Source organism: Anarrhichthys ocellatus, unplaced genomic scaffold (genome assembly GCF_004355925.1).
Source record: "Anarrhichthys ocellatus isolate YVR2014 unplaced genomic scaffold, GSC_Weel_1.0 scaffold86, whole genome shotgun sequence".
In the NCBI taxonomy this organism is placed as follows: domain Eukaryota; kingdom Metazoa; phylum Chordata; class Actinopteri; order Perciformes; family Anarhichadidae; genus Anarrhichthys; species Anarrhichthys ocellatus.
Window position 1 is genome coordinate 2,138,438 of NW_022280116.1, and position 21,949 is coordinate 2,160,386.

The following is a 21,949-nucleotide window of genomic DNA, read 5'->3' on the forward strand; positions in this document are numbered from 1 at the left end:
CCTATAATTTGTCTATATATGTCTCACAGTTTGTTTTTCTGTCTCCTCCTCATCCCAATATTCCAGAAATGCAGTGGGTTGGCCAGCTGAGTCTATCACTGGGACTGAATGTTAAACAAAAACACAAGGGTTTGTTATTCCCCGAATGACTATCAATATCCTCTCGTAAAAATATACCCATAAAAAAAATCCAACCTCCCAACCTTTCTCAACCGCCTTGAATATGATTGGATGTTACTAGTCAGCTGGTAGCCAAACAGCATATAAATGAGCCGGTGATGCCTGAATGAAGCTGCTGATGCCAGTCACCTGCTTTACCTGAACTAACACTATGTTCAATCCAATTTTGTCATGCCATGTCCTCAGATAGGCTGCTAGTTCGACGATAACACTAAAAACCAGCCAGCCAGTCAAGTTGCAGTTTACTAAAACATCTAAAACGTTGTGTTCACACGGAGGAATACAAACACACAGCCTCCGCACTCATTTCAGTGCCAATGTAGAGGGCTCCATCCAAAAAAGAAAACGCAGGGTCATCCAGCAAAGTTGAACTCGACTCGACGTCCATGATCCAACATCATCTGGAAAAGTACTGCGTTGGCCAACAAAAAAAGGCCACATTTCCTGGTGTATTACTTTCAAAAGTGAATGATGTAAATCTATTGTTTACCTTGGAATTGTAGTCAGAGGATATCAGAGGATTGTTGCTGCTGAGTTGTTGGATCATATTTGTTAGAATTACAAAGCATTTTTAGGTATTTCTTCATCTGATGCACCTTAGTGTTTTGTTATGTAGAAATATTTGTCAGACTGCAGCCTTTGACAGAGTCATGGACCATGGCACAACACTTTAGATTGGTGATTAGACAACTATAAGGTAAGAACAAATGCGAAAATACAGGTCAAAAGGTAACGAAGGGTGGAGAGGTCCTTCCTGCCAAGCAGCATGAGATCATAAGGACTAAGTGCATCCTTGTTTGATGACTTGTTTGACAACTCTCATTAGAGATGTACCTTTCATAGATAGCTACCATTGCTTGCTAAAGTTACAGTGACTTTGATAATGGAAGTGTAATGTTTTCTGTTTTTTGTAAAGTTTGATTTCCTTGTGTTTGTGTAAAGGTGTAGGCATGACAAAAATTCCCTGTGCTGAAAGCCACCCACAGCAGCTGTAGCTGTTTTCACGGAATAAACACAATGCGAATCGACATCAATCTTTGGAAACCAACAACCAGACATCACTTACCCAATGTTTAGCCCAATAAAACATTGGTCCTATAATTTCAAGCCCCATGCAATGGCTAGACAACCAAAGAAGAAAAAAATGTTGTTGCTCTTCCTCGGAAAAGCAACTGCAACCCTGACAAACTGCAAACCCCAAAACAACAATACTTTTTGTTCCTAACTAACACTTGTAAAGATATACATCCTCTCCTGTTTTCCCTTTTGCCTCTAAAAGCCACTCAGTGCTTATTCAGCACCAACAAATGTGAAGCCAAATGACAGAGGAAACACTCCACTTTCCTGGAAACCCTTTCTCTCTTGTTTCTGTGAGAGGGACTCATTTTAACAGAGTGTATCAGTCTGTATCAGGCCTATAGCCTACTTACCGGACACATTTTAATACTCATCGAGAACGCCTAGTCTCAAGCAGCTAAATAGGAGCTTGTGATTATGTATGTTTGCGTAAGTGCACTTGCTGATGCTTATCAGGCATTTCTGCTCATGTCTAAAGCTATAATTATGTTTATATATGTGTGTGATGCCATCCAAGTCAAATTAAGCAATGACCACACTGTCACCATCATATGATAGGCGTACTAAGATACGCGTACGCACACACACACACACACACACACACACACACACACACACACACACACTCACCTCCACTGAAACAGAATGAGAGGAGACTTACACCTATTCTATTTTAGCAAGGCCTATTTCAAGCTGCCGCCGAGACACTTTATGGGCAGTGATAGAAGGTAGCCAAGTAACCTTTGACCTTTGGCTATCTGGCAGACCAACCAAAACAAGGTCGGGGGGGAATCAAGGACATCAAATGTCCCTCTTCAGAAAAAAAGTACTGTCATTTTGTGAATTGTCCTTTAATTGTTGCAAAATTATCATTTGCAGGTGCTGGACGAGAACTGGAAAAGAGCTTTACCTCGGCATGAGCTGCAAAATCAATGCAGACAATGCATTTACACTTGAACATGCATCTATATATGTATCACAATATCAATGGTTGTAATACAGAACCAAGAAATAACACAATTATCAATGAACATCAGGAGTTATTGCAGTGCTTAAAAAAAACAAGCTGACCATCCCAACAATCAAACAACAGGCTCGCTGCTATCGCTAAGGGCGTAGCATTGCTTCCTTTTTTGGGTGGCGGAGAAAGGAGCACTTTGGTCACAGAGTGACCACCGCTCCCTCGAAAGGAAGGCCCTGTCCATGCCTGTGGCTGAACCCAGCAATGTCTCGCAACCCGCTCACGCCCCACAGGGCCTTTGGCTTCTCTGCGGTCATGATTTCAACACAAATAAAGGCTCGTTTATTTAACATTTACATCGAGGACAGCATGAAGACCTTAAAATGCTGAGCTGGGTTGATATTTGAGACAAAACACAGTACATAAGCTGACTTTTCTCTATTTATTTTTGACTTTTATTTTGTTTTCCTCCTGTGATGATATGATACTTGTAATGTGGGAGCAACTTAGTGACGCATTAAAGTGACTTAACAATATTGTATACCCAAAAAGCTTAATTATTTATACAGAGAGAAGCTGCTAACCGATGTCTTGTATCAGAAAAACATTCCTACACTGGCTTGAACTTAAACCCGACTTCAGTTTGACCCCATCGCGTGGGAGTTTTAAAGAGATGCGAGTGTGAAAAAGTCTTTAAACTCCATTAGGACGGAGGCGGAATCTTTCCTCTGTGTCACGCAGAAAAACAAAAGCAGCCTTGTTACAGAGGTCAGCTTGGTTACATGCCGTTTATGTGAGTGTGTGTGTGTGTGTGTGTGTAACTAAAAAAGGATCCCAGCATCTTCTCAACCACATTAAAGTGAATTTCTACAGTCACATGTACAGTTTACATAACATTCATGTATAGCGATCTTTCACCAAGAAGTTCATTAAGGAGTATTTCACTAAAAATACACTTCAAGACACAATCTACTCACTAATACCGACCAGCTAATGAAGAGGGCTTGAGCAGCCTGTTATTGGCAATTCACTCCTACTGAGGTTTGTTCGCTGAGAATTGCCACAAAATGACAAAACTGTTCCAAGTATTCCAGTGGTAATGGGTCACATGCAGATACACAATGTGATCATTTACTTACTGTAAATAAGCTGTGGGGAAATTACTGTTAGCGTAATGTGGCCATAAGGGCCATGGCTGTAAACATTAATACCTTGTAAACTTTACAACACACGAGGGGGGGTGGTGACAGACACTATATACGTATTCAATTTGAATTACGCTGTGTGCAATGAGGTGAAAAAGTCACTACCCCGTCCATCTCCTTCATGAATCACAAGTGAAAGACAAATCTCTAAGATAGTACATCTACCACAACTTTTAGTGTGTACATGTTTTTCTTTTAATGTTTGGACTCAACTCTGGCAGTGTCTGTGCCAAGCTTGACCCGGTGAAGTACAAAAGGACAGCATCTGTAGAGTTTAATGCTAAATACAATCTATAACCCAGCTGGTCTTACCGTCTGTGGTGTCCTCACAATTCTGATTGAAGTTTTCGTAGGAGTCCCAGCGGATCAGGGTGTCTTGTGTGTTGTAGTCAACCGAGACGCTCGGCCCGTTTTCCAGCTGATCCACACCTTGACCCGAAGTACAAAGAGACAGAGCGGAACATGTGAATGTCTTTAAATCATGAGAGAGAGAAAAAAAAGATCATTCATATCAAATGAATGAAGAAGAGTCGATAGATTACTTCTTTAATAAGTTTGAATTTAACTTTAATATGATTGTTTCCTTTTCAAGTTGTTCACTCTGTTTGATTCATAACAGATTTGAGTGCGAGGGAGAAATACAATGATGAATGTGCAGGGCATCACGTAAGATTATTGGATAACATGCGTACTACCAACTGGAACGACCCCAGTTCAAACCCAGCCGGGGTCTTCTGTTGCATGTCATCTCCCCCACATTTCCTGTCTGTATCTCAACTATATACTGCCAAATAAAGGCAAAATGCCCTGAACATAAGTATGCAGGTGAAGTATAATGTGCGGAAAATCATCCCGTATACCAATAAAACAGAAACATTTATTCTTACCATGTATTTTCTCTGGTCCAAAGGAGAAAATAAACTCCACTTTTCCATATTCTGGAAACCTATCATCTGCACAAATGGAATAAAAAAGGGAAAATTAATCTTAAATTTACAGCAAAATTATTAAAAATCCAATCCGTCCATTGAATACATCATTAAGTGTAGGGAGTGGGGAGTCAGCAGTTAATTAAAGGCAATCTCAAAAAGGCAAATAAAGTCACTGCATGAGTCACTGCAACCACGAGAGGTACTTGAGCAATCAGTCATAAATGAGCACACAAAATATCATTCAGTTTGGAGCAGCAGTATGTGAGATTAGCCTTGGACAGACACAGAGATGCACGCACACACACACACACACACACACACACACGCGCGCGCGCGTGATCCATCTCATTATCTCCTGGCGGAGATAACAATGGGGGTAAAATTTCAAATTGAATGGACATTCAGAGGACTTTGTCCCAAATGTCTTACCTTTGAATGTCTCATCAAGCTCGCCTTTCCCAAACACAATCCCCAGGTCGTGAACAGCGCAGGTGTGAAACTGCACCCGGAAAATCACGTCTCTGCACGGGCTACGGTAGCGCTTGTGGTAACACTTGAGCTGGAGGGTGAGAACCATCAGAGGAGCTTCAAACAACACTGTACAGCAGCAGCATTGCACCAAGCAGCAGCACCACCAGGACTCAACAGACCCGTTTATTAGGGTGGGATAGCAGTTAGGGTACACTGACAATCACATAAATAACCATCCCAGGTGTTAACTCTGATAAGACTAAAAACAAAAAAAAGAAGGTTTTCAGCAAAAAATAAAGCTGCAAGATGAAATCAATTCCAAGAGCTGAATCGCTGAGCTGAACAAAATATGAAATGATCTTTTTGAAACACGAGCCAGAGACATGCCAGCTTGATTCAGTGCTCTCTACACTGGCTCAGAGCTAGAGAAAGCATTTAAGACGTTATATATATATATATATATATATATTTTTTTTTTTTTTTTTTTTTTTATATCCCTCGTAATGTATGGCCTCTCCACAAGCTTTAAGAGCAACACTAAAACCACACACAGGAAAATCTGGTGTCTCCCTCCTGCTGTTTCCTGATGGGCAGCCTGGACCTGTTTTTTACAAGGACCTCACATTTACAGGTACTAGAGGAATATCCCTCAACTCAAACAATTTGCAGCTCACAAACTGCAGCTGTAAAGAATTAAAAAAAAAAGATAGAATTACATAGAATTTACGATAGTATACCGAAAAATGGCAATTGCAGGAAATCAACAGCAGCTAAACACTAAACTGGAATATGACTTTGAGAAAGGTGGGACTGACTTGCGTTAAACAAACCTAATTTCTACTTGTGGGGCCGTATTAGACCAAAACATATACGGTCCCCAAAATCCACACAAGCACATTAAGGATTGAGGATGAGAGGAAGGCAAAAAAGAATATCCTGTGGCTCAGTGGGGACTAACTGGGGATCTGGCAAACCTCCCACCGAGGGGTCCGTTTCACGGGGAGCTCAATGCTGCTGAGCCAAGTTTGAGAACAAAAAGAAGAAGGAAAACATTCATTTTAAGCTTACATGTTGCATTCATGTTCACACACAGGCTTAACACTAACCAAAGCCCTTTCCACCCCCACATAACTAAGCTGTAATGTTAAATGAAAAGTTAAGTTCCTAACTTTTTGCTAACTTGAATCTGAAGTGTGAATTAAAAGGACTGACAATACAGAAGCAAACAGCTAAAACCTGAAGAATTTGAAACAGTTTTCCTCTGTAATTATCTTTTTTTTTTAATCTAACCAGTCAGTAATGAATCATTTATTGGGCAGTCATATTATCCATAACTCATTCCCTCAACCACATACCAGAGCTAGTTTTAAATGCAGAAGCACACTCCGTGCTGACTGATATGTCTCTCCCATTCGGCCATAAGGCCAGAGCTCACATTCCCTGTTATCTGAATAATAACGAGCATCACCACGGCACGGTCCGCTGATGCAGTCAGCTGAATCCATTAGTCCGTCTTAAATAAAGGATGAGATATGAGCTCAGCTCTAAAGGGGCCAAAACCAAATGGCCTTGGGCATACAGTAAGTGCTCCTTTGAAATTCTCTATGCTGAAATCGTGAGCCCCGAGGAGAACATCACGGCCTGAATGACAGCAGAAGCAGAAACTTTGCTGATGTCTGCAGTTCTTCTGCTTGAACTAAAATCAAAATAAGTCACAAGGACTTTATTGAGCACATCCCTTCTTCATTTAAAAAAATCTGTTTTAAAAAATCCCCAAAATATCTCTCACAACAGAACAGAAAATAACCACAACTTTCGAATGATTATGTCATGGTAAAGAAAAGTACCCTGTGTATCCCAGACGCAGTTGGAAAGGAAGTACAGTGAAGTACATTGCCATTTTGATGTCATAGTTTCCAGCAAACATATTGTGTGCTAATGAGGGTCTATAAAGTGAGGTATAGGACCCGGTCCAAGCCGTCTTCCCCCAGGTTTTTATGGCCCTATTTCTTCTATGAATGGACACCATAAACTGCTGAAGCATATGCATTCAGTACATACACCCAACGTCAGGATTGGAAAAAATTACACTGGAAAAAAAGCAAGACAATAAACTGTCTCTGTTATTGGCTTCACACAGATGTTAACGTGACGTAAGACAAAAATGTTTCCGGTTTCTTATTTACTAGTTGAAATGAGATCCACACAAGTAAGCTCTTATTTGGTGTCGTTTTAATGTAGTGTGTCTGTGCCATTCTTACCAAAATGTCCCCTTTCAGAAGAAGACCAGGTTCAATGGTGATGCAGATGCTGGTCTGGCTGTCACCCTGAACATTACTGCAATAGGAAAAAGCCACAACGTGTCAGATAACAAGCCTGCCTTCATCAGTACTGCTTGTCAAGACGACCACGGCACAATCCGACATCGCTCCATTGCGTCGGCTTACGGTCTACCTTCTGTTTGATGCTGCTTGTCTGGGTATCACCGTGCCCATGTGATCTACATCGTCTACTAACAATCCCCTGTTTGCTTTAACAGTGGCCAACGTAGAGCGTAACCGCTGAGCAGAGCCGGCCTAATTTTGGGTATCAGTGTCTACGTGATTGTCGAACTGGAAAAGTAGGATCAAAGGGCGGAGAGTGTTAATAGAGAGCACATGAGAGAAGGTAGCGAGCAATGTGAGCTGGGGCTTTGAGCGGCTGCCAGTCTGGAAGTACATGTGCACTGATTGTGTCACACTTAGTTATGGTGTATGCTGTGAATGTTTTTACAATATTGGCACTATTGTAAGAATGGACATGGTAGAAACAGTCCCACGCCAGCAGGCTTTGCTATTTACAGACCTGACTTTAAAACACTTCATAACAGCGCCACAGTTAAAATAAGGGGGGGTAATTAGGTATAGGCAGGACAAAGGGATCAGAGAGTTTAAAGCTGCACTGGTGTATTTTATAGTAACAATGGTTAAAATGAGTATGTGTAATGTAAAAGGTGTTGCTTGTAGTAACAAGCTCTTTGAAGCATTTTAGCATCTTTCAGCTCACTGTTTTGGTGTTCTGGCCCACAGACTCTGTTGGAGTTGGAGGAGACCAACAGAGCTAAAAGGAAAGTGAATATTGGACTTTCATTCATTGGGTGGCCAGAAACATGACTGCAAATTAGTGAGCCGAAGGAGTGTCTGATGAACCTGCACAATTTTGGCTGAAACCGCCAGAATCTGACCCGGTGGCACCAATGACCAGCATTAAGAATAACTATATAGAAGAAAAAAAACTTCTCGCTGATGGTTTTGTTTATATATTTAGGTCATATAGTTTCATGACTAGTTTAAAGTTCCTCACAGTAACTTTAAGATTCAAAATGCTCGTCAAGTATACAAATTGCACTTTTAGCTATAGAAACTGCATGATCGAACATTTTGCATGCATGTTCTTTCAGACAGGAATAAGCAGTTTTTAATATCAGAGTGAATAATAAGCTGCGTCTGTTATATTTCAAATAAAAGTGCTTTTAGATGTGGTGTAAATGTAGCCTGTATGCCTGCCTCACACATCTGAGGGCAGTGCAGCTCTCCCCTCCTCTCTCCTCTAACATGCCCTCTTCCCAAAACAACAAGAGGAAATCATAGAATCCATTTATTTCTATTTTCCCTGGCCCTAGGAACCGGTGGGGTCCTCTCACAGGAAACCCCTGCAGGCGTCCACACGGATGCCTGTCTGCCGGTTTCATTGGCTCTCCGGTCACAAACGACACAAGAAGTGATTTGCGTGATCTAAAGTGGAGAAACTAGAGCCTGCAGCTGGGGAGGCTAAATAAATACAATAATGTGAGGGAAGCACAGAGTGTAAACTGGCAAGAGGGGGGGTGTATGTGGATATTGGGGGGCAGTGGAGTTAAGGGAGAAGCTATACAGAAAAATCAGGTTTTTTTTTACTATTGAGCCATTATGAGCTTGCTATCCCTGGAATCTTGTCAAAGCATTTGAGTGTGAGTGTGCTTTAAGACTTACTAGATCCCAGATGTGTACACGGGCTGCATGGCCTGGTAGATTTTGAGAAAAGGACGACAACCTGGAACACAATTTTGAAAAGCTGTTAAAACAGAAATAGTGTGCGTTTCAAAAAATGCGGATAACACGAGTGCATTTCTGTGCACAACACCCACCTCCTTTAGACTCGAAGTTGGGGATGCCGTGCATGATGACGTGGTGGAGGAACAGCGGTTTGTTGTTGATCTTAATGTGTCCGGACAGCAGGCCGCTGAAGTACTCCACATACCTGAGCGACGCAGAGGCAGAGAACAGGAGGACATGAACATGCTGCTATGGTGTCAAGGTGTATCATGAATCTTAATATTTTACAACAAAGGGATGAAGGTATAATCCTGTGTTCATCACAACAACGACACAAAGCTCTTGGATTTGACCTCTCGTAACAAAAATGAATGTTGCCAGCCGTGCTGAATGAGCCAACCTTGCACCTTGTTCTTACTTTGGACATAATCAATCAACTAAATACTTGGAAGCTGCCTTCAGTAATCAATATTTTTAAATCAACAATTGATCAATCTGGGAACTCATCGTCTATCGGTCTGACGACGATTTAGCCTCTAAAGACAATATTCCGGTGGTTCCGGTGTAGCCAGTGGATAACTGGGCCAAGATTGCGTCTCACAGCGACTAAGTACACTTTTAATATATACGATCTGTGGGTCAAACTCACACTATAAACAATAAGTGGGGGAAGGCTGACCTTTTCTGAGATGGCTGGCCAACAGGAAGCACTTTGTCTTCATAGAAGCGCTTCATGGCAAACCTGTCCAGAGCCTGGTCAGCACTGCATTCAAACACAAAAAAAATGGTACATGTGAGTGAAGTTTACTTTTATTTCCACAATGTATATCTACTGTATTTTTTTTAAGAATGGAATATGACGTGTGTGTGTGAAGACTTTGACACAGTATTGTCATGTAAGACATCTGTCTGCACACCATGACTTGTACAGGAAAATATTTCAATGAAAATTAAAGCAATTTTCTAAGTCACAAGACACCTCTTAATCTCCACAAATGGTCCGCTAAAGGCATCACTCATCTGAAACATATCTTCAATAATAACACCATGGTTTCATTCCTCCACTTGGTTCAGAAGTACGGCATCAGGAGCAACCAATTTTTGGAATATCTGCAACTCAAATCATCCGTTCAATCCAAACTTAACACTAAGGCCACTAACCTAGAACTACCCCCCTCAACCTCAGAATTAATTAATATCCCCTCCTCAAAAAAGTTAATCTCAAAAATATGTAGATTAATATCACAGTCTGACAAAACATCATCCATACCATCAAGAAAATGGGAATCAGACCTGTCCATCACTCCTGATGCTGATTTCTGGAACCAAATCTGCAATAACATCTACTTCATGACTAAAAATGCCAATTTACAACTAATACAGTATAAAATACTTCACAGAATTCATTACACTGGGCAAAAAATGTTTAAAATGGGATTCACGTCAGATATCTGTCCACATTCCACTCAAAACAGCCCGGATAGCTATGTTCACGCCACCTGGCACTGCACACCAGTTAATCACTTTTGGAAAGAAATAACTGAGTCACTGTCTATCTTCCTGGGCTGCCTCGTCCCATTATGCCCTTCACTGTGCTTACTAGGAGACATCTCAACAATACATCTGAGTAAAACAAATCGCAAATTACTCCTCGTGGCCCTAACTATCGCCAAGAAAACTATCCTCATGAACTGGAAATCAAGAAATAACACACACATCACACACTGGAGAAAGTTAATGATAGAATATATTTCAATGGACAATCTAACCTCGTCCATCATATACAATACAACAGAACACCACTCCACCTGGTCATCCCTCACTATGTTTCTGCAAACGTGACATCACCCATCCTATTAATATTAAAATTTGTATAGTATATATCTATTTTTTTTAATGTATTTATTGCTATTATTGATTTTTGTTTTGTTGTTTTTCTTGCCTGACAACCAATTGAAACCCACGTACATGCATACATGAACATCCATATGCACACATACTTTGTTGTTTTTTAATTATTATTATTATTATTTTTTTTTTTCTCCCATCTCAAAAGGCTCAAGGACATTCTCACACACACACACACACACACACACACACACACACAGACTATATGATGTTTGCTAGCTTTTATTCCACTGTTCTTGTCATCCTATTGTTGTTATGTCTATGTATTGTCTAATATTGTCTCTTGCCTTTCAATAAAAAAAAAATAAATAAAAAAAAAATAAAAAATTAAAGCAATCAAACGCTCCTTCAGACACACTTAATGTCAGAAATCACACAGGGGTCAACACAAAAATAGGCATAGGATTGATAACATGTAGAAATAATATTCCCTGTCATGTCATGCAATGTAAGCCACGTGTGTCCAGGTGTGTCTTATTGTGTGTGTCTGACAGCTAATTCTGCATAACCTTTGATTCGTATAGCACACAGTAAAAGATGTTATTGTGATATTTTGCACAACATCGTGTGACGAGTGTCACAGTGTTTTCACGCTGTGGTAATTTGCTGCAACTTAACTATTCAAAGCGACTTCACACCAGCTTTAGGTTTGTTATAAAATGAGTTCTAAGAGAAATCTAATACTTTCACAGGAAAGAGAACAAAATCATTTATTTTCCTGGACAATCAGTGCGCTAGACTAAACAGCACCAAGTCATGCGCTCTTCTTCTGACTGTTTAACAGTTTACATCTCCTTGCTTTTTGTAACAGAATGCCATTCTGTTCTGACATACCTAAAATCAAATCCAATAAAAACAAAGAATAAGAGGGGCACTCATAATTTGAGTCTTATGATCGCTAACTCATCGCTTTCTGCTCAAAATGATTATATCAAACACTTTTCCTTTCTTCCTTTCGCCAAATGAAAGTGTTTTTCTCCAGTCTCGAGTTCCACCACTCGTCCTTCCGTTCATCACATCTCCGTCTGTTCCTTCAACGGGGCCTCAGTCTTGTGATGAACAATACGGGTTTATCTATTTTCTCCTGTTATGTCTCCTGTTTGTGTCTCCCCCTACTGCACGTTTGTTTTCCTAAAAAAATACAGATGAATCTCACTCCCTCTCTCTCCTTTGCTGTCCTCTCTCTCTCTCACAGTGGGCTGTGACTTACCCCTCTGCAGGTATAATTGGGATTATAGACCTACCTGGCAGATATGTTGCTGTAATGCATGTAGGCTGCCACCACCACTCCAGTTCTGCCCCGGTTGCCCTGAAAAGACATCAATCGAGCAAGAGTCAACTACAGATATCTTCCAGATCACGGTGGTGTCACAAGAACAATTTGTTTTTCTACATCTTCATAATATAGGGGTCATTTAATTTTGGTGTTGTTTTTAGATGCAAAATCCAAGAACCGAATGCAAACCAAAGGGTAGCCTCAACACCAACATTCAAAACACAAAATTAGAACCCGCACAGCAAAATAGATTGATAGATTTAAGAGGAAATACGAACTAAATCAATGTTACGACTGCAGTCAGAGACCTAGCATTGCACTTCCATAAAGTTTGGACTTTTAGTCACTTGTTGAGTTCAAAATCAAAAATTGCAGGATCCTACACTTCCAATAATGCAACTTGAAAGTATAGTTGTGTTGTGCCTCTGCTGCCTAGTAAGTACTCCATCAATCCTGTTTGAAACTTGTTTTGCTATATGTGTAAAGTTTCCAAGCCCAAGCCTGATGACATCATCAGGGTTATTTATTCAGAGCCACAGAAGACATTTAAAACAGTTGTTTCAGGCTAAATAGCTCCCCTCAAGACCTGTCAACCGACTGGCAAGTTGGTGGAGTAACCTTTTAAAGATCTTCTTACATTAGTAATATCCATTTCAATCATAAAAAATCGAGATATATGTGACTATACCTGTTATATATATGGTTAAAAAAAGGCATTTAATGGGTAGGTCACTGAGCCAAAGTCCAAGCACGTTGCTACAACAAACCAGTCTCAGATTGCATTCATTTCACATATGCATCCATGTTTAAAAGAAGGGTCACAGTGGAAGATGAGTGTGTTCCACAGTATAAATAACGTGGCCACTTAAACAGCGTGGAGCCCCAGTGGAAATGATTCGTTGATATGTGTAAACCCAACGAGGCCCGCTTCCTTAGTGACCACCACAACGTCCCAGCCCACACTCATCACCAGCATTACTCAACAAAAAACAACACCAGTTGTTATGGCAGCCGACTTGTTTGTAACCTCGCCGTGGGAACATTTTGGAATGAGGCACGGCTCCAATGGTTAATTCTTGCGTTGCAAAACACAATCAGGAACGCAGCGGGGTTAACGTGGAAATGATGAGGTATTACGTAAGGGACATTGGTCTCGCAGTTGCATTTGGACATGCTTTTTATAGTTTGTGTCGGCATGTTTGGGAGCCAGACGAGTGTGGTTTGCCACAAGAGTATAATGTGATGCAAGGAAGTTTAGGCAACAACACCGAAATATTGGTCAATCCAGTTTTTATGGTATTGTTACGAGTAAAAAGGGTAAATAAACCTATGTAGCCATGATGAGTGGGGTGCCTCACCTCCCTAATTTGTGTTTTCCTAACCCTTGTCCAGCACGACCCAACCCAAACAAGCACACTAAGAGACACACTCTCACACACACAGACACTTTTCGCTCGTCATTACACACACAAACACACCAGACAGCTGCAGCCTTTAGGAAGTGGGGGCCACTGAGAGGAGCCTGAGAGGACTGCGTGGAGATGCCGTTCTCACAGCAGCGTCCTCTTAAGTCTCACCTTGTTGTGTATGACCACCACGTTGTGGCTGTCCGCACTCAGCCAGGTGTCCATGGCCTTGCAGATGCTGCAGATCTTGTCCAGGGCCGGAGCGTGGTGGTCAGGCCAGCCAAAGTCCAACACCTGGGAGAAGAGAGAGACTCTCAGTTACGATTCAGAATTGATGGTCAGTACAACACATGGGAGAGGAAGCAAGTCAGGTTTACCTTTGGGTTAAGTTCGCTGATGTCATAACGCTTCTCACTGAGGTTGAAGAGCTAAGGAAAAAGGAAAAGCAACCACCGTCGTAACAAATTCTCAGCATTACATTGTACAGTAGATTGACAAGACAAGAATAAATGCTATTCTATATAAGATTCAAGACTGTTATCGTTGATCAGTGATCAGTCTTTAATCTGATAAAGATTTTCCTTTACTGGCTTTGCTAAGGTAATATAGCAATGCTATGCTACTACTCAATTAGCTTACTAGCTGGACATGCTAACCGTAGTTAGAGCAGGTAAACGCACTGTTTTGGGATTTTTAAAGAAAAAGATTCTTTTTTATGCTGACTGTCACCCTTGCTGAACTCTTACTACAGAAACTTTTGATTTTTTCTGGGAATAAATGTGGAGAAATCCACAGGGAGTCTCTTCCACGCAGCGAGGCATACAGCGTAACCGGACTGAAAAAGTTGGATCGATGCATCCCTATTTTGAACAATGTCCTATTAACTATTCATCTAAAATTGTTTTACACACATACAGAATAGGTTTTGAGATTAAAACAACCCAATACAACTGCAGGAAAGTGTCTGAGCCTTAAAGTTCAGTAAGTATGAAACTTGTAGCAAAAATGGCTTAAATCAGATAACATATACTGTAGTTTAAGGCTGAGGTTGTGAGTGATGAGGTTCTAGCTTGACACTAGTAGCAGCCACAGGCCAGTGAACACCAGATAGCAATACCAATAGCATCGGATGAACAGAGATGTACACAGAAACAGGTATTACATCTGTCATGTGAATGTGTGGGTAGTCTGGACTGTGAGGGATCAGCTGATGATCGGCTGACCCGGGCAGCTATAATGACTTCAACTTACTCTATTTGCTTCATTGATATTTTTTCAAAAGTTAATTGCTGTATTCCTGCCAGAATCACCCGCATGAACACAGCGAAACCGTACCAGGTAGTTGTGGCCGTGTTTGGAGCGCAGCATGGAGGCGACCTCCCGCAGGTTGGCAGCGTAGCTCTGCTCCTCCACGCTGCTGGGGAAGGAGACGGAGATGATCCTCTCTGTGATGTAGATCAGGTCCAACTCGTAGCTCTCCTCCAGGGCCTGCAGCAGACTCGTGCTCCTGTCCGAGAGATAGAGAAGCATTTGATCTTCAGTGTGGGTCAAACAGCAATTTTGCATATCAAAGGCCCCGCTGCGCAAAAAACAAAACGGAGGTGGACCGTTGGACCGCGGAATATAGCGAGGAATTTAATACCCAGAAGTAATGCAGCACATGTGATTTATAAATACGTGCTTGTGTTTATCAGACCAAATAGTGCGTGATCCCTTTGACCATGCATACCCAGGACAAGAGTGCCAAAAGTTGCCGTGTTGATGTTTTCTCTGGAAATTCCCTTCTCGTCAATGCAGCAAATTCAATTTCAGATTCAGTTGAAACAAATATCCTAATATGGTAACACACCACATAAACCGCGAGGGAAAACAGAAGAGGAAGATATTGACCTCCGGGTTGGAAGGGAGTCACTGCCCCAAGTGAGGGGGTTCAACTTTATTTAATGAAACCTTGCCAGGTATCTGTAGTAACAGTCCGCTCCTCGTTTTTTCAAGCAGTTGTAAAACCACTGTAAATCACAGCCTCTCGTGGCTTTTTGCTGAATTGAGCTTTTGTCAAATGTCTCCAAACAGCTAGTGCAGCATAATCCAATGCTCTGTTGCCAACTGATCTCATTAAGCGTTCAAAATTCCAACACTTATCTCATTATCTTCTTGATTTGCCAATGTTTTTGATTTTTCAGCTATGAAAAAACGGCTTGTTAAAAGCAACAGTTTAACACGATGAAAGTGAATAGGTGGATTTAACTTCAACAGCTTTCGCTAACTTTAAAAAGACATTGACAGATTTTTCATTTTGTGCAGAACTACTACTTTAAATGCCACTGATGATCTTGTCCATTTTAAAAATGTCTACAGAGAATGTGGATAGTGAGATGGAGAGGCGTCTGGACCCTTGGGGCCCAGACTGCAGCATATTTCCCACATTTGTCAGCTGTGAGAAGCCCCTGAGGAAATTGCTCATGTGTCTGGGACAGAAGAGCTCCCCAGGTTTACTATACGAGTACTGTAACCTGTTCTGTGCTGTACATCTGGACCCACTCAGAACTTGCTTACTGAAAATTATTCATGAAAACTGATATGTCACACATGCAATCTCTCATGTGTTGCAACATACTTTGAAATAGTTCTGAAAGTTGTGTCTTTTAGTGTTTGTAATACTTTTCTTGTTGTTATTTCTCGCATTGCCTGCATCTCTCTCTCTCCTTTTTGCATCTTTCTCAGTATTTATTGTTCTCTACTTTTTCCCTCTCTGTCTCTGCATACGTATGTCTTTGGCCTCTGGGTGCAGTCAGGGCCAATATAGACCTGTGGTTTGGTCCTGTTCCATATCCACCAACATGTGCTGACCGGCCTAGCGCCAACCTGCTTCTCATCAGCTGAAGAGATGAAGCGATTGCACTTTTTCTGCAGGTCGCGTTAAAAGAAGGAGGCATTATCTCCACACGCTCAATTTCAGCACTGCAGTGATCTCATTGCTTCATTTGAACAAAGACCGACGGTGAACTAGGAATGTTTAATATGGACACCTGAGACATTATAGGCTGTAAAACATCTCGCCGGATATTTCTTAGTAATAACAGTGAACAACCAAGACTTCTGTCTCTTCAATCTAAAACACTCAGGGGCCTCCGTCATCCCAGACTTCCTGGTGAACACCTACAGTTTCCCACGATCTCACGGGTCAATGATCCGTCAATGGTCACTTCATAAACATAGCATAAGGCTAAATACTTATTATTCCTGCAAATTATTTGCGATTAACTCCATATACTTAAAGCTGCACTAATAGTTTTTGTATTAACAATGGATGAAATGACGTGCGTAAAGTTTGTCGCATGTAATGACGAAACCGTAGAGAATTATCACCCAACCCTCAGAACTCTCCGAGAATTGTATCCACTTTTTTAGCTCATTGTTTGGGTTTTCAAGCCTACAAACTCAACTCTGATCAACCTTATTCACAGCAAAGAAAGCATCTATAAACACGCTTACTGCCAAGCACCGAGCGGGACACAGTCAAAGTTAGTGACAAGCTGACTCCAGCCTAAGCTTTTGTGGAGTGAGACTGAAATAGAGCTGAAAGTAGGGTGAACATTTAACTTCCATTTAAACAGCCATTTTTTGCTAAAATATTTGCCATAAAACATCATAATGTAATAAAATGTCTGGCCAAACACTATAAGACATATAATAGGCCTGCCATTTTAGTGGCATTATAGTTTGCTCAAAGCTGTATCTATATGATAAGGTACTGATTTCAATTGTACCATTAACATGTTGAAAGAAGCTTTTAACTACAGTTCACTTTACTGAGACATAGCTATGATGATCTGATAAGATGATTAAAATGCATGGCTCTGCAGTATTTTACAGTATGTTGTGCAGAATCAGGTGTACCAAAGTAGATAACAGTTTTAAAAAATGGAATAGGGTGTCTACAGTAGGTATGCATCCTAATTAATCTTCAACACGAATCACATTTTTTGTGTAGTGGATGAGGGCGTGTTATCTGTGTATCAGCTGTTTTAGCATTGTGCAGCACAACCCTCCATGCAGATAAAAACGTATCAGTCTGTATCAGAATGTAAATAAGCCTCTCTGGACGCACTCGTTTGATTGCATAGCCAGAGCATTACATAATAAATAACCATCATGTGCTGTTATGCACTTTTCAAAAGCTTTTGATTTTTCCTTTATATGGATGGCAAACGACTGTGATCTCATACCGTGCCTGTGCCGTTATTAGCGACGATGTATCAGATGTGAAACTGTTTTTATAACTCTGTATCAACTCTTTGACTTGCTGTGAGGTAATTAAACCGTCACTCAAACTCAGCACAGCACTTCAGCCTGTACTGTTGTGGTGTCCAGTTTTACACGTTACTTACACATCTGACAACATCTGTGACTCCCTCGGGACCGAGGGGAGAGGGGTCGACATCAAATATCTTTGTGTCCAACTAAACGGCGTGAGGTCCAGTTCAATGGCAGGGCATGTTGCCACGGCAAATATCCTATTACAACAGAACTTTGTATTTCAAATGCTTTCATGACTCCAGCTGAATGTGATAGAGGATGGATAAGGTTGTGCCTTCATTATCCTTTTTGTCCTTTTGGAGGAAACAGTGGAGATTAGGTCCTAAAATGATTCAAAAAATCCAATCCAATAAGCTGAATGAAGCCTTTTATGGGAAACTTGAGGCTTAAAGAGAAGAGTTCCTACCTTGACGGTCTGCGCCGGGACTCCATGCTCTTTGAGGATTTCGTTGAGCCCTGCCAAACACAAAGAAAAACAGTAGTGCGTTAACATAAGCCGATACATATAACTTCCATACCTACTATTTGTATATACTGTATATCAAATTTTATTCATTAAATTAACGGTTCATTGCTGTGTGAAAAGACATCAAAATAAGCTGTTTGTCCAACAAAAGAGCTTGTTTGAAACAGTTGTTTGTTGGTTTTAGTATCATAAAGTCCATAATGTCACCAATGGTTCCACTGATTGTGGATTTACCTGCTATAGATCTGTGATTTGTTTATAAGGCAGTACCGAAACCAAGCTGTTTTCTGACAGTACCACAGGTCCGATCTGGTTAAAGCCAGAATTAGTAGGATTTTCCTAAAATACGATGTACTCCTACAATAATAACCCCTATCAATCATCACCTATGACCCACTAGAAGTGTGTGATGGTGTATGTATCCACAGAGACCATACCCTCTGCCTGGATTTTCTGAGTTGGGGACGATTCTGGGGGCTAACCTCAATAAAAAACGTAGCAACCGGGTGCAAATATAGCGAGGCGAAATGCCAAGCGGGCCAAGTGTGAGCTGGGGCTGGCTTTCACCCAACGGCGAGCGCTGTAACACCCGTTGAGCCGGGGAGGAGGGGCCAACTTTCAACTGTGGGTTCACAAACTGCAACCGACACGTCCTACTCATTCTGCCTTTAATGTTGTTGACTAGTTCAAAATTTGACATATTTCCAAAGGCAATTGTAAATTGTATTCATCCCTCTAAATTGAACACATTGAGAGACAAATGCTGATTATTGCCTCACTTTACACTTGAGTTCACATTTTACCCACAGTGCGCACAGTGCAGCTTGCAATGGGCCCTCTCATACGATGCTGTGTGAGGATGGCATCACATGGCACCCTCACAAAGCAAAGCAGAGAGGCCCTCGCGGAGGAAGTGTGGCTGAAGTTGATTGACTGTGTTTTGGCTCCACTATGCCTAGTCTGCCTCGCCTCCCCCTTAAAGCCAGCTCGAGGAAGGGGTCAAAGGCCATGTGGACTTGTTCACTCCCCTGTGGTGTTTGGGTCACATGTACACAGGAGGGGGCTGTGATCCATCATCATCCATTAGATCAGATTGGCTGACTGAGCCCCGCTCGCCTCCCTGGATGAGTTTCAGCCTGCTTTGCTCTCCTAACGTCTGACCGTCTGTCAGAGGACACATTCGAGCTAACGGAGACATCATCCATGTGGGTAGTTAATCATGTGAGTGGGCCTGTTCCAATGTTGTTGTTGTTTCAGCCCAAAATGGTAACATTTGTAGCAGTTTTTAACCCCAAAAAAATCCTACAAATCAGCAACCTTTTTGTTTTTATCTTGCAATACATTGCGAGTAACGTTATAAAATTACAAGCCAGCTGTAAAAAGTTGCAAAAATTTAAATAAGTTTGTGAATTTCTAAGGATGCCCCACACTTAACTCAACTAGCTAGCGAGGAAGTTGAACGCAGTTCTGTAAGTTTGTGAACTAACTTTGTGGTGGTGATCCAACCTTATTTTCCTGACCTTGATAGGTAGAAAGTTGGAGATTGAAGGGAACAGAAGTCAAATAAAAGAAAACAGGCAGAATCGTCACATGTTGATGCTGCGTGATTGAAATTTCTTGGTGGGGCTGAAGATCGGGTGGCGAGTGACACGTTATGTTGTTGATCCTGTGTAGCGTAAAGGAGCTCATAAATGATATGATGATATCGGATCGCTGAATAGCATACTCGCCAGCATTTTAGGTATTTCTGATACTGATATTGCAGTAAAAAGGTGCAAGCATTCCTGCAGTTTGTTTTTTTTTAAAGGAAAGTTCTCTTAATACAACACATATTGATTGAATTTGTGTTCAAATTCATTCTTACTGAATGAATACTCATACATATACGGGCACAAACGCAGACATAAATGAATCAGACGACACAGTGTTTGCCAATATTCTTTTCTGTCCCAGCAAATCCACTTCATTTCAACAAATTCTATGCACCATTCCTTTGCTCCATCTTACATGGTAAGTATTCACACAAGTCCGTGGCCCGACTGAGGCGACACAAAGCAAATCCCTCATTTTCTTTCTGTGCTTCAGCCTAAACGTTTCAGTATGTTGCCGGGGGCAATAACGTGCAGTCGCCAGAGGATGACAGAGATGAATGACCAAGAAACAGCCTAGAAGAGAGTTCAGTTGCTTGTGTTGAGATGTGGAACCTGTTGTGCATGAAAGTCTGAAAGCCCAAAGTCCTCTTAAAAAGGACCACTGTGAGGTGATCAGAACATTTTTTTTAATGACAAGGTAAAGCATGTCAGAGAAGTCCTGTTCGTCGGACGACTAAACACATTACAAAGCGCCACCACGTCAACCAGAATGCAAACAAATACCTTAATTAGAGAGTGGGAGAGAGTTTCGAGGAGATGGTGTTTATATTGTGCCGCAAAGACGCCAGTAAACTCACAGTCTTTGCTTCAGATTAGTCTGAATTGGCGTGCAGAGCAATTTATGAGAGACGACATGTACGTTAAAGTGCAACCATCTGGGTAAATAAACGTGTCGCAGTGAAGCTACGGCCAGTAATGAGATGATAACTTTCTCTCGCTCTGATGCGGTCACTGAGAAACTGAAAGAGATTGTGATGTTCATGTGCTGTGATTCTATGAATGGAGAGTACTGTTTAGCCATGACTATCCACGGAGCCAGATTTAGAGTAGAAAACATTAGCTCCCGAACATCACACAATCCCTAAGACCTGTTACTCTGATTTGAGAACTTGTGTTGGGAAGAAGGGGGGAGGGGGAGGGGCGTTAGCGGGTGAGGAGAGGAGGAGGCGGTAGGAACTGGAGTGGGGGGGGGGGGGGGGGGGGGGGGGTCCAGCAGGCCTGTTTCCAGATGAAAACCATCTGTGGAGGTTGACTTTACAAGCAGGCCATTCAAATTAACCATCTGAGAAAGAGGAAGGGAGGGAGGGAAGGGTGAAAGACGTTGGGGGCTGGTAAAAGTCCGCGAAGGACACGAGAGAAACTGCTCTATAACAAAGAAAAAAGCAATGAAGGAGCGGACAAGAACGAGACCCATGTTGAATAAATCCATCCATCCATTCGCTCCTCCACCGCGGTCCTACCTTCCTGAAAAGGTGGCCCGTACTCCATCGCCATGCCCCCCTCAGAGAGGAGAGCCGCCTTCTCAAAGACCCTCCTCGGTTCATCTCTGGAGAGCTCCCTCTGCCTCTCACCGCTATCTGTCCGGCAGTGAATTGTCCTCCGTGAAACCTCTCCCTTTTCTCTGACAGCGGAGGAGGAATCCGAAAAAAAAGAAAATCTATTTTGGGCTGTAGTTGCCTGCAGTGGGCCACTTCATGCTCCGGCTCAGACCAGACTCCTCCACAACGCTCCTTGTTTTCTGTCTTCTGTGTCCGCTCTGTCTTCACCCTTCCTTCTCTCACTCTCTGTCTGTGTGGTGGCCACCCTCTCCCCCCCCCCCCCTCCTCCTCCTCCCACTCGGCCTCCTATCACGTTATCTCTCCCCCTCATATTCAACTTTTCCCTCCCTCTCTCTCTCTTTCTCATCTGTGTAGGGATCTAAATTGCAACTGCTAACCCTTTCCGTCTCCTTGGGCAAACATCTGGGGTCTGATGCACGTTGGTGCGCACAAACACAAGCACACATGAATCAGCTGACTGTAG

General features: G+C 41.9%; 1 protein-coding gene across 12 annotated transcripts in view; it reads right to left on the reverse strand.

The window, feature by feature from the left end:
* Nucleotides 1–21,949, reverse strand: part of tns1b (tensin 1b) — a 162,390-nt gene that overhangs the window by 34,328 nt on the left and 106,113 nt on the right. For 10 of the 12 annotated variants that reach the window (XM_031875006.1, XM_031875003.1, XM_031874999.1 and 7 more), the window contains 12 exons: nucleotides 18,216–18,265; nucleotides 14,825–14,996; nucleotides 13,867–13,917; nucleotides 13,661–13,783; nucleotides 12,052–12,116; nucleotides 9,579–9,662; nucleotides 8,992–9,104; nucleotides 8,837–8,897; nucleotides 7,088–7,163; nucleotides 4,785–4,914; nucleotides 4,311–4,376; nucleotides 3,736–3,858 (listed from right to left, as the gene is read on the reverse strand). In XM_031875006.1, coding sequence (XP_031730866.1) covers nucleotides 3,736–3,858; nucleotides 4,311–4,376; nucleotides 4,785–4,914; nucleotides 7,088–7,163; nucleotides 8,837–8,897; nucleotides 8,992–9,104; nucleotides 9,579–9,662; nucleotides 12,052–12,116; nucleotides 13,661–13,783; nucleotides 13,867–13,917; nucleotides 14,825–14,996; nucleotides 18,216–18,265 — 1,114 coding nt within the window. Of the gene's footprint in view, nucleotides 1–3,735; nucleotides 3,859–4,310; nucleotides 4,377–4,784; nucleotides 4,915–7,087; nucleotides 7,164–8,836; nucleotides 8,898–8,991; nucleotides 9,105–9,578; nucleotides 9,663–12,051; nucleotides 12,117–13,660; nucleotides 13,784–13,866; nucleotides 13,918–14,824; nucleotides 14,997–18,215; nucleotides 18,266–21,387; nucleotides 21,721–21,949 lie in introns of those variants that run through there. The other 2 variants (XM_031875010.1, XM_031875000.1) reach the window with 2 other exon arrangements.